This window comes from Cricetulus griseus, chromosome 5, assembly GCF_003668045.3.
Source record: "Cricetulus griseus strain 17A/GY chromosome 5, alternate assembly CriGri-PICRH-1.0, whole genome shotgun sequence".
Lineage (NCBI taxonomy): Eukaryota > Metazoa > Chordata > Mammalia > Rodentia > Cricetidae > Cricetulus > Cricetulus griseus.
The window spans coordinates 124,835,725-124,852,529 of record NC_048598.1 but is presented as its reverse complement, the minus strand read 5'-3'; the positions used below and the strand labels follow the sequence as shown (position 1 = coordinate 124,852,529).

The 16,805-nt window shown below is 36.8% G+C and overlaps 1 protein-coding gene across 10 annotated transcripts in view; it reads left to right on the top strand.

Moving 5' to 3' along the window:
- Window positions 1-16,805, top strand: part of Mpp5 (membrane palmitoylated protein 5) — an 81,723-nt gene that overhangs the window by 31,989 nt on the left and 32,929 nt on the right. For 5 of the 10 annotated variants that reach the window (XM_027418345.2, XM_027418342.2, XM_027418343.2 and 2 more), the window contains 2 exons: window positions 3,883-3,969; window positions 6,556-7,079. In XM_027418345.2, the coding sequence (XP_027274146.1) occupies window positions 6,713-7,079 (367 nt within the window). In that variant the 5' untranslated portion in view covers window positions 3,883-3,969; window positions 6,556-6,712. The remainder of the gene's footprint in view (window positions 1-3,882; window positions 3,970-6,555; window positions 7,080-16,805) is intronic. The other 5 variants (XM_027418350.2, XM_027418348.2, XM_027418349.2 and 2 more) reach the window with 2 other exon arrangements.

The following is a 16,805-nucleotide window of genomic DNA, read 5'->3' as shown; positions in this document are numbered from 1 at the left end:
TAACATTTCTCTCTCCCCCTTTGGTTTGAATGGTCCTGGGATCATCCACCATCACAAAATTAAAGGGTCTGTAGTGAAAACATTTGAAAGTTATTAACTTAGCAATTTTGAAATGTGTAATACTTTATTGTTCACTGTATTCACTGTACTATTTAGGATATCTCAAACAAGTATTCCTCTCCTGTTTTCCTGTCTGAGATTTTGTGTCCTTGGACTTCATTCCCCTCCTCTTGTCCTCTACCCTCTCTAACTGCCATCTCTTCTTTGCTTCTTCCTAAATGTTTGTCTTTATTGCTACATCTCAGTGAGTACATGTGATGCTTGTCTTTTATGAACAGCTTATGTCACTTAGCACAATATACTTTGATGCCATATGTGTTCCATTTTATCTTATCTATTAAACTTTAAAAATATGTGTGTATGATGCCTCTGCATGTTTACATGTGTGTGGGCTGATGTGAGGTGTCTTTCTCTGTTATTCCCTCCCCCATTTCTTTTGAAATAGTGTCTCTCACTGAACCTGAAGCTCATCTTTTCAGATAGACTGGCTGGTCACTGAGCCACCCACCCAGGCTGGAATACAGATGTGCACAGCAGTACCTGGCCTTTATGTGTACGATGAGGGTTTGAATCAGTCCCTCGTACTTGCATATGAAGCACTTTACCCATTGTACCATCTCTCTAGCCCCTTAATTGTGTTTTTCCTTGGGGAAGAATTAGTTAAGCGCGTACCCATTTCGAATGCTCACCTTTCTTGATGTGTGGTGTTAATGTGCAGATGTTGTCTCTCCATTAGAAGGGGCCAGCTGTTAATTATTTTCTTTGCTGTACCAACCTTTTGATAGTGTTTGTTTTTGTTTTTTAACCTGTGCTTTTGGATGAGTCCTTCAAAAGAAATCACTATGACTAAGTAATCCCCCGCTCCTCCCATCCTGTGTTTAATACTAGTAACTTTGAGTTTCTGGTCTTACGGTTTAAGTCTTTAACCCATTTTTGTGTTGATTTTTGTAAATTATAAATGTAGCAGTATTTTCCCTATCTACTTGGTCTGTATTATTTTATTTTTATGTCAAGGCAGTTGTATGACCCAGAATCAAAGGAGGAGAGGAGGAAAACATCTTTGATTTCAGATATGTTTTGTATATCATTTGTCCAGGAATATAAAAACTACTAAATCCTTGAAAGCTTATATCAGAAGAAGATAAATAGATCTTTTAAGCTAATGACATCATTATACTGATATACAACTGAGTATCAAGAATTTTACTATTTTCGCCGGGCGTTGGTGATGTGCGCCTTTAATCCCAGCACTCAGGAGGCAGAGGCAGGTGGATCTCTGTGAGTTTGAGACCAGCCTGGTCTACAAGAGCTAGTTCCAGGACAGCCTCCAAAGCCACAGAGAAGCCTTGTCTCGAAAAACAAACAAACAAACAAAAAAGAATCTTACTATTTTTTGTCCTCAAAGACTGAAGATTTTTATGGCTTTAAGATATATGTTATGCTTAATCCTCTTTGAGATCTTTATTGGATTTTTACTTTGAACTTTTTCGTTGTTTGAGACTAAGTCTGAATTTGTTGCTGAGGCTGGTTTGACTCAGGGATCCTCTTGCTTTAAGTCTCAAGAGTTTACAGGCATGCACCATGCCTAGCTTTGTTTCTTTTCTGAACTCTTGACCCTCCTATGTAATATTCCAAGTACTAGAGTTACAGACGTGCACCATGGTGCCCAGATAAATATTTTTTTAATGGAATTTGGCTTCCACCCCTTATAAACATATCTGGCGTTGTGTTTTGACATAATTAGCTTTAATGATGTGCAAATAGCAATAATTCTTTTGGAATGCAATTATGTGGATGACAAGTAAATGTACTCTTATCTGAAACCTAAACTGTGTAAGATTTTAAAAATGACATTACAAGACTTGCCTGTGTGTTCTACTAAAAAGTAAAGCCAGGCTATTTGTACATGGTCTTTTAATTTTAATAGTATAGTATTGAGCTAATCGAGTTCAATTTACTGCAAGTATTCTTTTGGCCAGGCATTGGTGGCGCACACCTTTAATCCCAGCACTCGGGAGGCAGAGGCAGGTGGATCTCTGTGAGTTCGAGGCCAGCTTGGTCTCCAGAGAGAGTGCCAGGATAGGCTCCACAGCTACATAGAGAAATCCTGTCTCAAAAAAACAAAACAAAACAAAAAAATAGATCTACAAAACAACAACAACAACAGTTCCTTAACTTTAGTAATTTATGAACTTGTTTTCCAGCCAGGAATAGTAATGCATGTCTATAGTCATAGTGCAAGGGAGTAGGAGGATCAGCAGTTGCAGGTCTGCTTCAGTCACAAGTCGGATTCTAGACCAGTCTAGGCTGCATGTAATCCTGTCTCAAAGCAAACAAAGAACTTTTTTTCCAGCTGAATTGTGGACTTATTTTTGTTTAAAGTTGTACCCTTTAAACTTTCTCAGCAAGTAAATAGGGTCTTTATATGATGTGAATATAGTCTTATTTTTGGAATTTGAAGTGGTCTTTTAAAAATCTGTTTCTCCAGCACATTGCACATACCTATAAACCCAGCACTTGAGAGTAGAGATGAGATGATCAGGAGTTCAAGGTCATCATCAGCTGCATCCTAAGATGGGCCAGCCTAAGCTGTATGAGTCTGTGTCACACCACCCCACACCCCCACACCCCCACACACATACAGTTGAGGTATAATGCACACGTAACAATGGTATCTCCTTTTTATTTTTATGTATTTTTTTTTTAGGTGTATATGTGGGGGTAGACTGCCATTTGAACACAGGATCTCATGCATACTAAGCAAGAATTCTAGACTGGGCTATATCCCTCTATGGCTGGGACTTCCTACATCACTAGCAATTAAGTAAATGACCCACTAGCATGCCCTGAGACCGGTCAGATGGAATCAGTTCTCAGTTGAGGCTCCCCCTTTCCAGGTGTGTCAGGTTGACAACCAATATATGCAATGTTTTTAGTGTTATTTCATTGTGCTTCATTGTTTTATGTCATTACATGCCAACAGCTCACCCAATTCACATGTATAGTTCATTAACATTTAGTAATTCAGAACTATATGACCACCACCATCAATCATTTTTATCATTCCCTGAAGAAACCTACACACCTCAATTACAATTCTCTTGCCCACCTTCCCACCTAAGTCCTAAGAAACTTTTTTGCTTTCTGTCTTACCAGTTCCATACAATAAATGGAATCATACAGTATGTGGGCTTTTATAACTAGCTTGTTTTTTTTTTTCTTTTGGTGTGTGGATATACACATATACATGTGCATGTGTAAGTTCCTCAGTCCCTCTCCACCCTATTTTTTGAAACGAGCTCATTAATTTGGCTAGGCCCAAGGCTGTTACACAGAGAAACCCTGTCTTGAAAAACAAACAAACAAAAAAAGATATTGCCATTTTTTTTTTTCCAAGACATGATTTCTCTGTAACAGCCCTGGCTGTCCTGGAACTTGCTCTGTAGACCAGCCTAGCCTGGCCTTGAACTCCTTGAAGAGATATGCCTGTGCTGGGATTAAAGGAGTATACAACCACAGCCTGACTGATAATTGCCATGATTAACATGACTGAACCACTTAAAATTTTTAGTAACATTAATATATAACAACATTGATTTTAATTGATGTCTGTTAGTGACTGGGATGATAGTTGTGTACAATAATTTACATATATATGTATATAACTATAACTTTATTAAAAATCTATTTGAAAAAAGAATGTTATATCATTCTGAATTACCCCCCCCCTTTTTTTTTCACTTTCCCACAAAACACTGTGTAACACTTGGTTAGTTGCATACTTCTGTACTTAGTTAATTATCTCCTTTTATTGTTTTGCAGAATAAGAAAGCTAACCTGAATTTTTTTGGGGAAAAAAACAGAGTAGAGAAACAAGAATAGAAGACAAGGTTTTCCAGTTTGGATAATGTAAGTTCTTTTCACTATTTTTGGCCTGACTCCTGTATTAGCTGACAAAGCTGTTTCTATGGAAACATAGTCCAGCCTCTTAAAATGTCAGAGGAATGTTGATCACTTAAAATGAGACTTTCCAGCTGCTGGTCAAAGGGCATTTCATGCTAGAAAAGAGAAGGAAAGATGAACAGGAGGAGAGGGGTTAGAATCTAGGTAGGCAGTGGACATATTCATGCATGTGAAGTCTGTCTTTCCCATCTCTCTCTACCTAAAGCTTAAGATTATATGAGAAACTTTCCCTAATAACCTGCTTTGTTTCCCAGCTTTGATACAAGTGGTTGTTTCTTGGCATTGAGTTTTTGTTTTCTCCATCTCTATCATTTATCTACAACAGACTCTACTTCTGTATGGATAGTTGTACTTCAAAATGAAGCTTGAAGAACTGTATCCTTGTATTTTCCTTGTTTCTGGTTACTCTGTTTCAAATGTCTGCATCCTCTTTGAACTTATGATCCTTGAGTTGAGTTGAACAGATATTTCTTGAACATTTTCTCCATCACATGTATCATGTTAAGTACTGGAGATGTAAAAATGAGACATAACCTAATACATTTGGAATCTGATGAGGAAAACTGTAGAAAAATAAGCATTTAATTTTTTTTTCTCTCTCACTGAACAGAACACTTAGTAGAGATAGCCAAAATAGATTGATGAGTGGATTAATGCTAGTTGTAGATACCTTCTGAGAATAAAGACTAGATCCATGTAGACAGTGTGGTAATGGTCTAACGAGGAGAAGCCTGATCCAATGTATGATTTATAATTTTCTCTCATAATTCAATATAGTGAATATGCATACATTTTTTAAATATCCAATAATAACAAATTAAAAAATTAAGAGTTCGATTTTGGAAATGTGTAAACTCCAAGGCTTTTTAAATTAAAATTAACCATAGCAGTATAGTAACTCCTATGCAAATTTCTACTTACTTATAATGAAAACATTAAATAAACTCTCTAGCTTATATCTTTTTATAATTAACACAGAAAGCTTAAGGATCACCTACTATAAATTTAATAGCTCTAATTTTTATGGAACAGAGGCAACATAATGGAAATATGGTGCTTATATATAGGCCACGTGCTTATAAGTAAAGAGACTTAAAGTTTGGATGGAGGATAATCTGACATTCTTACAAAAATACAGTCTTAGTGGTGCATGTAATTTGTATCTATTTTCCTGATTTTTGATCTTAGTGGTTCTTCTAGAGCCTCAGTAGGTATTTATTTGTATTAAGTAGTTTGTCTTTTCTCCCTGTTTCGCTGTAATGACATTTGAAAGAAGATTGAGTAGAATTAGGAATACTGTCTAAAAACATGAATTTCACTCAGTCAGTACTCTAAACATATTTACTGAAATGATGCTCAATTCAAGAAGGTAGTAGGCTCATTATTGTCAATATTTTTAAAGCCTAGGAAGAAGAAGCTAATTAAATTTAATGTGTGGGTCTGCACACATAACCAGCCTGTGTATTTATGCCTAAGTAGCTTGATGAAAAGCTAGTGCCATTGAATAAAATATTTTTCTAGTTTAATTTATGTTGGAGGACTCTTAAGATAGAATCAAATGTACACATTTATTAAATTAATACTAATTATATTAGTATTAATACTAATTAATTAGTAATTAGTGATTAACTATTATTAATTAGTAATTGATAATTAGTATTACTTAATACTAATAGTATTAATAGTATTAAATTAATACTAATATGCACATATTTATTTTGTAACTTGTATGCATTATCTTTTATAAAACTAAATAAAGTTCTATGAGTAAATTTTCTAAGTGACTCTGAGGTTCAGAGGGAGACTGACTGTCTTTAACAAGCTGGGAAATATAGTAGAGCCAAAATGAACATTCAGTTCTGTGCTCCTTTTGTTACAGTCTTTGTTTTTGTAATGGTACAGAAACTGCCATTTTCCCTAAATGAGTCCTTATAAAGTTAATCTTAATTTTCATTGTAAAATATCACCAGTTATAAAGACTGATGTTCTACATAGCCCTTTTCTCACCCTATGTAGTTTTGTCCTTAGATAGTTTCATTGATTTTTTTGAGCATCATCTTTATTGCAAAACTCCCTATAAAATGAATTTTACCTAAAAGTACTTTATGTATTTCAAGTTAGCCATTAACATGGCTTGTACCATGCACCAAATTGTAATCAGGTGTTCACACAGTTAACTAATCCTGTGTGTATTAATTAAGCATAAAATTGAGATGTTTAAAGTGATTGTTGAAATATCTCTTCATACCTAATTTTAAAATTAGTAGCCAAACCCTTTTCCTTTCTCACTCTGCTAAACTTTATAGTGAATCAATTTTCTTAACCTGTAAGTTGAATGGTATGTTTCATATTCTTGAGACACAACTCTTTAAAAAATTATCCGTAAAGTAAAGGGAATGGCCTTAATCTGCATTGTAACTATATTAAGAACTTATTAGATATTTGCTATATTGTATAGAAATGGGAAATGGGCTATATAAAGTTGTTTTTATATTGTAATTCTTATACTTTTCCTTCCATCTTTCCCCTTAGATTTTCCTCATGGATACATTTTCATAGCATTATTATGTGATATGAGAAGTTATTTTTTTCTTTGAAGTAACATGGATTTTATACTACAGAATTAAGAGAATTGGCATTATAGGAAAAATTGATATATAAAAAGTGGTACAGGTTTTTATAGATAAACATGACAACATCGTATATGAATGGGCATGTAACAGAGGAATCAGCCACCGGAATAAAAAATCTTGATCTTGCATCACCAGAGGAACATCAGAAGCACCGAGAGATGGCTGTTGACTGCCCTGGAGATTTGGGCACCAGGATGATGCCAGTGCGAAGAAGTGCACAATTGGAGCGTATTCGACAACAACAGGAGGATATGAGACGTAGGCGTGAGGAAGAAGGGAAGAAGCAAGAACTTGACCTAAATTCTTCCATGAGACTTAAGAAACTAGCTCAAATTCCTCCAAAGACTGGAATAGATAACCCTATATTTGACACAGAAGAAGGAATCGTTTTAGAAAGTCCTCACTATGCTGTGAAAATATTAGGTAAGTAAAAATAACACAGTGTGTTTATGTGTACTCTCACAGAAATATGTATTGGCAGGGCCAGATTTATGACAATATAAGAAATTGCAAGTTGAATTAAAGATTAAGATCAGTTCTTTATACTTAGAATTGTTTACTTTTAGTCACAGTACAAAAGCATTGGTTTAAATATTGTCCTTTTCTTTTTGTTGCTGTGATAAACACAACTGAAAGCAACTTAGGGAGAAAAGGATTTATTTGGCTTGCATGTCCCAGTCCCAATCTGTCACTGAGGGAAGCCAGAGCAGGAACCATAGAGGAAAGCTGCTTCCTGGCTTGCCTGTGACTTGCTTGCTCAGAGTGCTTTTTTTAGCTGCCCAGGGGTGGCTAATGTTTCACAGACTTTTCCTGGGGACATGCAGTGCATGTCTATTCATCCCAGAAGAGGAGCCAGGACAGACCAAAGTAATGGTTGCTCCAATGTCCAGTTTGGTGAGCCAATGCATTTTTTATTGGGGTTCCTAATAGGACTGTGGATAAAGGGTTACTTACAAGGAGCAAGGATAATGTAAAAGCAGCCGCAGCACCAGAAAGCCTACTCCAATGTGGATAGCAACTCCCCAAAGCTGAAAGCTTCATTCTCTATGCAGCTGATAGCTGGCTTGAGGGTCTGAATTTCTATTTCAGCCATTTAGCTGGCCAGAGTCTCCCCTTTGCCCCCAGTAATTGTTTACTTCTTTTTTTCACTGCCAGGTAGGGGACCTGAAGAATCAGATTATAAGCTCCTGTTCTCCCTGACATGTGTCTTTTTGTTTACTTGCTGAGGCTCATGATCCTCCCCTTCCTTCCTAGAGCAAACATTTCAATTTGGAGGGAGTATTGTAATTCTTACCAATGTGCCTTATAACAGTGGTACTACCCACCATAGTCTGGGCTCCCTCACATCAGCCATTAATCAAGAAAATGCTCCCAGCCATGCCTGTAGGCCAATATGCTAGAGGCAGTTCCTCAACTTAGATTCTTCTCAGATATGTCTAATGTCAAATTAATGAAAAGCAGCACAACTGATCCATTGCCAACTTGATATACAAATACATCATTATTAAACCATAACCATTCCTTTTTTACTAGTTCCTAATGTATTATGTTAATGTTAACATCACAGTATGAGACAATCTAACTTTTAAAAGTTCCATAGTCTTTTAAAAATTTCTGCAATTTAAAAGCCCAAGTTCTTAAAAATCCAAAATCTCTTAACTGTGTGCTTCTCTAAAAACAAAACAAGGGGCTAAAGAGATGGCTCAGTTGTTAAGAGCATATACTGTTCTTCCTGAGTTCAATTCCTAGCACCTACATCAGATGGCTTACAACTTCCTATAACCCCAGCTCCAGGGTGATCCTTATACCACTGACCTCTTGGGTACTTGCATTCATGTGGACATACTCTCCACATCCATACACATAATTTAAATAATAAAAATAAATATTAAAAAATAAATAACAAGTTATATACTTTCTTATTTCCAAAAGGGAAGAACTGTTACAGTTATAACCAAATCAAAGTAAAATCCTAAATTCAATAGTATAAATGGCTCAGTGCTCAATGTCTGGGACTCACTTATGGTCTAAGTACCAAAAGGCTTGGGCAGCTCAGCCTCTTAGCTCTGCCATCTACGAAACACACACTTTGTGTCATAGGCTCAATCTGGCTGCACTCCACCCATACTACTGTCCTTAGTGGTTGGTTATCCCACAGTATTGGCATCCCCCAATATTCTGGAGTCTCCACTGCAATAGAGGCTACATCTTCACCAATGGCTTCTCATGTTCGCTCAGGGATTGCCAGGCTACCACAAGGTGCCAGGCTTCAGCTTGTCTACATGACCTCTTCAGCCCTGAAATTTTGTGCCTTCAAAAACCAGTTACCAAATCCCAGCACTGGCTCGCTTGCTCGAACACTCACTTGCACACTCACACAGAGAGGCAGAGCTAGGTGTTTCTCAGTGAGTCTGAGGCCAGCCTGGTCAAACAAACACAGCCAACACTACTACACAGAGAAACAGAGCCTCAAAAACAAAAATTAAAAAACAAAAACAAAACAAAACAAAACAAAGAAGCCTGTGATCTGTGATGACTGGTCCCTGTTGTTAGACTTCTTACCGCAAGCCATTGAAAGACCCCCAACTCAAGCCTAGCCTAATACCCACCAGCTCTGGCTACACACACAGCTCTGGGACAAAGGACACATGAAATGGTCGGTCATGATGACCAGTCTCTGCAAATTGTTATCATTACTAGTTTCTATTAGCTTCAACAACTGTCTGGTTTCTAAAAATTGTTATGGGTTACCCTGCTCCAGAGCACCCAAGTTTTGAAAATAAGTATAAGTCACTCTGTTCCCAGAAAAACAAAACAAAAAACAAACAAAAATGGGGAGACTGTCACGTTGCCAGTTTCATCTGCCGTCTTGAGATGCAGCCGTGCCTGGGACCACATCTTCATTATGTTCACTCAGAGGAAATAGTTGTCAAAAAATTTTACCTCAACATTGCTAGTCTGTTATTAATCACAGTTGATTTTCAACCTCTGCTAACTAGTTTTGTGTGTCTTATTAAACCAGTGATGCTGGTCTTTTAGAAATCACTGATGATTCCTCAACCTCAGCAACTAGAAACCACAGATTCTTAATATAAAATTATCATAGGAACAGCCCTGATAAATTCTTTGACTCTCAAACTTCCCTTCACATGCTAGGCCTCCATTGTGTGCGTTTCCCATGATATTCTTCTCTTCCAGGTTGTTAAGAGAACAGCTTGTTAAGTTCTAAGCAATCAAAGGCTTTTCCAGCCCTAGGTCCCAGTTTTCACCACAGTTCTCCCAAAACAATGGTCAGGTCTATCACAGAAATACTGTTCTCCTGGTACTACTCACTGTTTTCTATTACTATGATAAACACAATAACTGAGACTGACTTGGGGAGAAAAGGATTTATTTGGCTTACATGTGCCAATCATGGTTCATCATTGAGGGAAGCTAGGGTAGGACATATATGGCTTGCTCAGCTTAGTTTTTTATTCAGCCTAGGACCAGCTGCCTATGAGTGGCATTGCCCACAATGGTCTGCACTCTGCCATATCAATCAGTATTCAAGAAAATGCCTACCTGACATGCCCACAGGCCACTCTGATAATATGCAGTTCCTCAGTTGAGAGTATGTCTAGTTTTGTGTCAAGTTGAAAAGAACTAACCAGCACAAATGATCAGGTACTACAGGCTTTATATGTATGTATGCACTTTACAAGTGACCTGAAATTTTCATCTTCTTTATTAACTCCAGTTTTTATCAAACTATTGGAAAGCCAAGTTAAATAATTATGAAATTAGTAGCTACATCTCAGGACTATCAGTAAGACAAACAGGAACTGTTCATGTGGGATCAACTCTATTATCACTAAATTCTATTGCCCGACAAAAACTGAAAACCTGGACCTAGGATATAATTTATATGCAAAAGAGTTAAAAACTTTCTCATTAAAGCATTTTTAAACCTTTATAATGTTAGGCAGCATAGATCTAATGAGAATGATGAGTGATGGCAGATGCATGTTCCCACACTTAGAATATTTAATCAATGAATTTTATTCCTGCACACACCAATACTTACAGAGTGGTGCTAGAAGCCTGTAGAAGTCACTTTGAGGAATGTTGTCTTATACATTGTGTTCTCTGTAAAGTTAGGTGCTGTTTCTTGTAGTTACTGTTTCTTAGATGTAATAAAAGAGATGCTTCCATTTTTTTTTTTAATCTCATTGTCATCATTCTACTATTCCCATGCCTGTTGAAGGTACCTCTTTAGTCTAGGTACCTTAGCAAGCACTATTCCTATAATAATCCTGGTAAGGTCTCTGTCATCTCTATTTCGGAGATAAAGGAAGTAGCCAGTATCAGTGCTCACACGTAATCCTTTTACTGGGAAACTAATGTGGGAAGATTGTGAGTTCCAGACCAGCCAGGGCAACATGATGAGACCTGGTCTCTAACAAAATGATAAAGAAACAACAGTTGAATCTCATTGACATTACACTTGCTTAAGACATCAAACTAATATTTGGGAGGGTCAAATTTGAATTTCCCAGATCTGGAGTTGATACTGCAGGAAATAGTAGTTTAAAAAGAGTGATATCTAACCTGCACTTCATGTACATGGCCAGGGCTCATGCTAACCCTAATTTTCCCATAAGCATCATATATATGCTACATTTGTTCTTTCATGAGTCTTTTTATCTCAACATTTTTTTTTAAGAATGCCTATTTCAGATGTTCATGCTTCTGTTTTAAAAAATCATAGATAACATATGTTAGACTTCCAGGGCAGCTTAAAGAGACAGAAGGTAGAAAGAGACCAGTCTGACCTCAGCAGAAAGGACTGTCTCAAGCAGGGAAGGACACACCTGAATGTGTGTACAGGGTGGTCTTCTGCAGAGGGAGTTTATATAGGGGAGTTGGGAATGGGAAGTTAAGTGCAGTTTCAGGTAGCTACGTACAGTCTACCTCCTAGAATTGTTTGTCCAGACAAGGACATTTTATCTTTTGAAACTGCCCTGCCCTGCCTACCAGAGGCTACCATGATGCAGCTTTTCAGGATGCAGGTGATAACAGGTCACTGAGTTAGGCAAAGGTGATGAGGGGAAGGGGCTGGAGTTTCAACATGGGGCGGGGCAGGATTTCAGTAAGTCATGGGGGAAGGGGAAGTCCTTGGTCAGGGTCTGACAGCTTGTTCAAGGTTTATTCTGACAATGTGTTCAGAGATAGTGAAGTCTGCTGCATGACTTAGATGTAATTCAAGTGAGAAAATAATGTACTTAGTACATTTATATGAAGGAATTTTAATGTTTTCCCCCCTAAGGATTTTGTTAGACTAGAAATACTTCATTCCCTATTTTTTCTTACTTACCTTTCATTTTTCAGCATTTCTCCCTTCCCTTTTCATTTCTCCCTCACTTGTATAGTCTGAATTGATTTGTTATTTGTTTGGAATCTTAGTGCATTTGTCCATTTGCATTACTTAGAATCAGGCTGTCTACACAATGTATATAGTTTAAGCCAGATTAGTTTAGAAAAAATGTAATGTTTCGTTTTCATACAGAAAGTGAATTAATTTTTAGTTCTATTTGTTTTTTGATTTGTCATATCCCGTTTTTCTCATGATGTTGCTCAAATTGGTCTCATGTTTCTTGAGTTGAAGTTATCCTTCTGTCTCAGCCCTTCTATCCTCATCTTCCTCTTCTTTATCCTCTTCCTCATCTACTTTTGCCTCCACTACCCTCTCCCCAACACTAAGCTATACTCCCCATTTATTCCTGTTCCTGCCATGGATTCCATAAGTCACTTTTCTACAGGTTCAAGAGACAATTATTCTTTCTTCCAATTTACAATCCACTGTGGTTTTCATTAATACCTTTATTGTGGCCTTTGAACTTAAGGTTATTTAAAGTAAATTGAATTATAATGCCAGCTATTAGTAATTTATTTCTTGGAAGATTTAATAAATATAATGAAACTCAGCATCTTGTGCAGGAACTAAAAATATTTCTAAAGAAGTATAATGACGTTTACCAAATATTTTCTCTGCTAATAATGTGCTAACACATCAGACTAAAACAGAAATACTCCCTTAAAATTAAGTGTCAGCTTGTCAGTAATTTAATTAAACACACATGACAGGAGACAGCTTCAGCCTTCTTCATAGCCAGAAACAACATTAAGTGAGGGAAGGATGGGGCAGCTGGTTTATTTCTTTGAGAAGACACCTTCAGTTTCCAAACGATACATCATTTATCTGTGAGTAGACAAAATATTCCATAAGAATTGAAAATGTGACTAGAAAGATTATTTTTAATGAAAATATTTGTAAATTTGGTAACGTATAATAGTAAAGGTTCAAAAAATGGAATTGATATAGAAGATATTCAGAAGGGATAAATTGAATGTTTTTTCAAAGCAGGCAGAATCCTATCAAAATTTAGAAAACAGTGATTTGGGAACTTAATTTCAAGTAAATAATACTGTTATGAATTGAAAGAATTTTAATGTATTAAGATTTCCTTAAAATTGATATACATTCAAAACCTTGCTTTATTACAAATAAAATAATTTGTTCTCATTTACCATCAGAACAAACTATCTTATAAGACAAATCCTGGAAAAGCTGCAGATTAGAGTAGAAGGAAATAGAATCAGAAATTCTGAGGTATTTCAAGGTTATGTATTTCCACTCCTGTTTGTTTTGTATTAGCAGTTATATAATTTGGGGCCAGGGTTGTGAGCAAGTAGGCAGAATAAAGGGAATATAAGCTAGATAAAACTGCTTTCTATTACATATGTGACTATGTAATTGATTCATCCTAGAAGAGGTGGCAGGAAAGGACACACACACACAGGCGCACACATTATTAAGTAATACCAATTTTTAACATTTTACCCCCTGCAAAGATTTGCTTCTTTCTTTTACGGCATGTTAAATGCTTGGCAAGGGCAGGCAAAATGGCTCAATGGTTAAGAATACTTGTTGCTCTTGCAGAGGGCCCACATTGAGGGGTGGTAGTATCAAAACCATTTGTAACGCCATTTCCAGATGCCTTCTCCTGACCTTCGACGACTCCTACATGCATGTGGTGCACAAAACTCATGCCTACACTTGATTTTAAGTAATTTTTATTGTCACTTAATTACTTTTGGTTTTGGACAAATTATTTTTCTGAACCTTTAGTATTAAGATTTTCTTGAGGCCCAAATGGAAATCAGTGTGCAAGCCAGTGGTTCACTAATATTTGGAAATTTTATTATTGCTTTTATCTGTTGCACTGTTAGTAACTTAACCAAAGTGTGGCATATACTAGGTAAGCAGTGTTGTTATTATTATGTTAAAACTGTCTGTAGAATTTTCAAAATTTAGTTTAGTCAATAATTACTGTTCAAGCTATATTTTAAGTTTGTGATTATTCTAAACAAATCCATACTGATATAGTCCACTAAAAACCCAAGTTCAAAGGTCTGAATTTTATGTTCTTGAGTTTAAAAAGAGAAAAGAGGAGCGAGTAGTGTAACTGCAGTGCAGCCCCTGCTTAGAGGGAGCCAGGCTTTGCTTGGGTTTGCCTGGGAATCTCAATGCTGGGTTAAACGTCTAGATTGTCTAGTGCAAAATGAAAGCACTAAATAAAACTGAGATTAATTCCAAGAATATGGCTATCTTGTGCTGTGAAACAGCTGTAGAGATGGAGTTCTTTAGCTTCTGTGAGTAATTTTAGCAATTACCCTAGTTCTATTCCTAGTTCTAGTTTTAAAAAAAAAGTCTGGGGACTGGAGAGATGACTCAGCTGTTGAGATAGGATAAGGTTTTTGCAAAGAAACCAAGTTCAGTTACTCAAACCCACATGACTGTAACTCCAGCTCCAGGGGAATCTGATGCCTTTGGCCTCTGTAAGCAACATCACAGATGTGTGCATAGCTACACAGAGAAGACATAATATAAATAAAAATAAATTTAAAAACTGCACCCAGATGCTTGGCCAGATTCTTAAGTGTTGGAAAATAGCCTCTTCTTCCTGTTACCTATTTTTGGCTTGTTAGTTTTTGAGAAAGTCTCTATAAAGCCCAGAGTGGTCTGGAACGCCCTGTGGACCATGCTGGCTTCTAACTTTGATACTTCTGCCTCCCACCTCTGAACACTAGAACTATAAGGTTGTGCCCTTATGCCTGATCCTATTGCCTGTCTTCATTCTGTTTTCTACTCTTAGGAGCAAACCAAGAGTGGAAAAAAGTCAGGAGATGAATTTAAGGACCTGGGTTTTTTTGTTTTGTTTTGTTTTTAAGATTTTATTTATTTATTATGTATACAACATTCTGCTTCCATGTATATCTGCACACCAGAAGAGGGCACCAGATCTCTAACGGATGGTTGTGAGCCACCATATGGTTGCTGGGAATTGATCTTGGGACCTTTGGAAGAACAGTCAGTGCTCTTAACCTCTGAGCCATCTCTCCAGCCCAAGGACCTGTTTTTTGTTTTTTGTTTTTTATTATATCCCAAAGCCAATATACTTGATTTCCATTAGCATATGTAATCAACATTTAAATCACCTGAAATATTAGATATAATAGTGGGGACTTAAAATAATTTCTACTGAGAATCAAGTAAGGAAGAACTAGTCACACTGTAGCAGTGAGAAATTTGATCTAGATTTGAAGAGATGCTTTATAGGAAAGTTGTGACTCCCTAGAATTGATTACCAAAGCTGCACTTGCCATGTTACCTCTGCTTCCACACTGTAGAATATCACCTTCCTTGCCTGTACATCTCTCTGCCTCAGGACTCCCTTTGTCCACTCCCTGCTTGGCCCTCATGCCAGTCTCTCTTACTAGCTCTGTGGTTCTTCCATGTGTTTTTCTTTGTTCTGCCCATTGTCTATATGGTGAGGATGAATGAAGTCTTATTCTGTCTTTTGGGTTGTTTCTCTTTTGTCTCTGTGTCTTGGGTTTTGTTTTGTTTTGCTTTAGGTGCTATAGATTGAGTTAGTCTTGTGGATGCAGAGTATCTTCTACTCAAGTGCTCCCCCTGAGCACAGCCGAACCCCATCTTCGTCTTAATTTCAGAAGAACATGCACATTTGACAGAATGGATTTAGTTCTGTCTGATAGGATGTTTTGAAATTCCATCTGGCATTGTGCACTGTTGAAGAACTTAATGTAGATTTAAGTGACAAGGTGCAGCCATTAGAGGGAAGAGCATTTCTTTAATTGGGTAAGAAGTGAACTGTCCTGAAATAGTGTATTAGCATATAGCATTTCTAAGGCCTTTAAAGACCTGCTGTTTAGGACAAAGCTTTTTTTTTTTTAATTTACAGCTAAATATTCTAATCTTTGAAAGTAAGTATTGGAGGACCAAGCATTTGAACTCATGAGTCTATGGTGGCCATTCCTATTCAAACCACCACAGTGGGCTACATGAGACCCTGCTTCAAAATATATATATAAAGAGACACACAGAAGCATTTATCAAGGTCTTAATGAAGACTTAATGAAATAACACATATAAAGCATGTACTATATTATTCTATTCAGAAAAGGCAATAACTATATGTAATTCAGCCAAATACTCATTGTTTTAGTAATGGCTGATAATACCTAATTATAAAAGCTGAGTTTCACTGCAGGTGATCTCAATTTAGTTTGGTGATGTTGATTATCATGATTCATTTGAAGCTTTGGTGAAAAGTTTTTACTTATTAAAGAAAAAACAGAAACATACATAAATAGGAATTGATAGACTTGAGTATTGGTGTAAAGAATGCTACTTGGGACAAGTTTAAATTGGCCTTTCACCCGGTTGAAATTTGTAGATATTTCTAGAATTAGTGTAGTTCTCATGTTTTCTCACTAACTGCTTTCATCCTTTTAACTTATTTTAATTTTATGTGTGGGTATTTTGCCCTCATGTATGTCTGTATACCAGTGTGTGTCTAGTTCCCATCAAGGCCAGAAGAGGGCATTTGATCACCTGGAACTGGACTTTTAGATAGTTATGAGCTGCTGTGTGGATGCTGGGAATTGAACCCAGGTCCTAGAAAAGCAGCCAGTGCTCTTAACCATGAAGCCATCTCTCCAGCTCCTACTTTTATTCTGGAATGTGCATAGGTCCCATGTCATGCGAGTCTCCTTTAAGTTTCAGCTGTATTATTATTATTAATC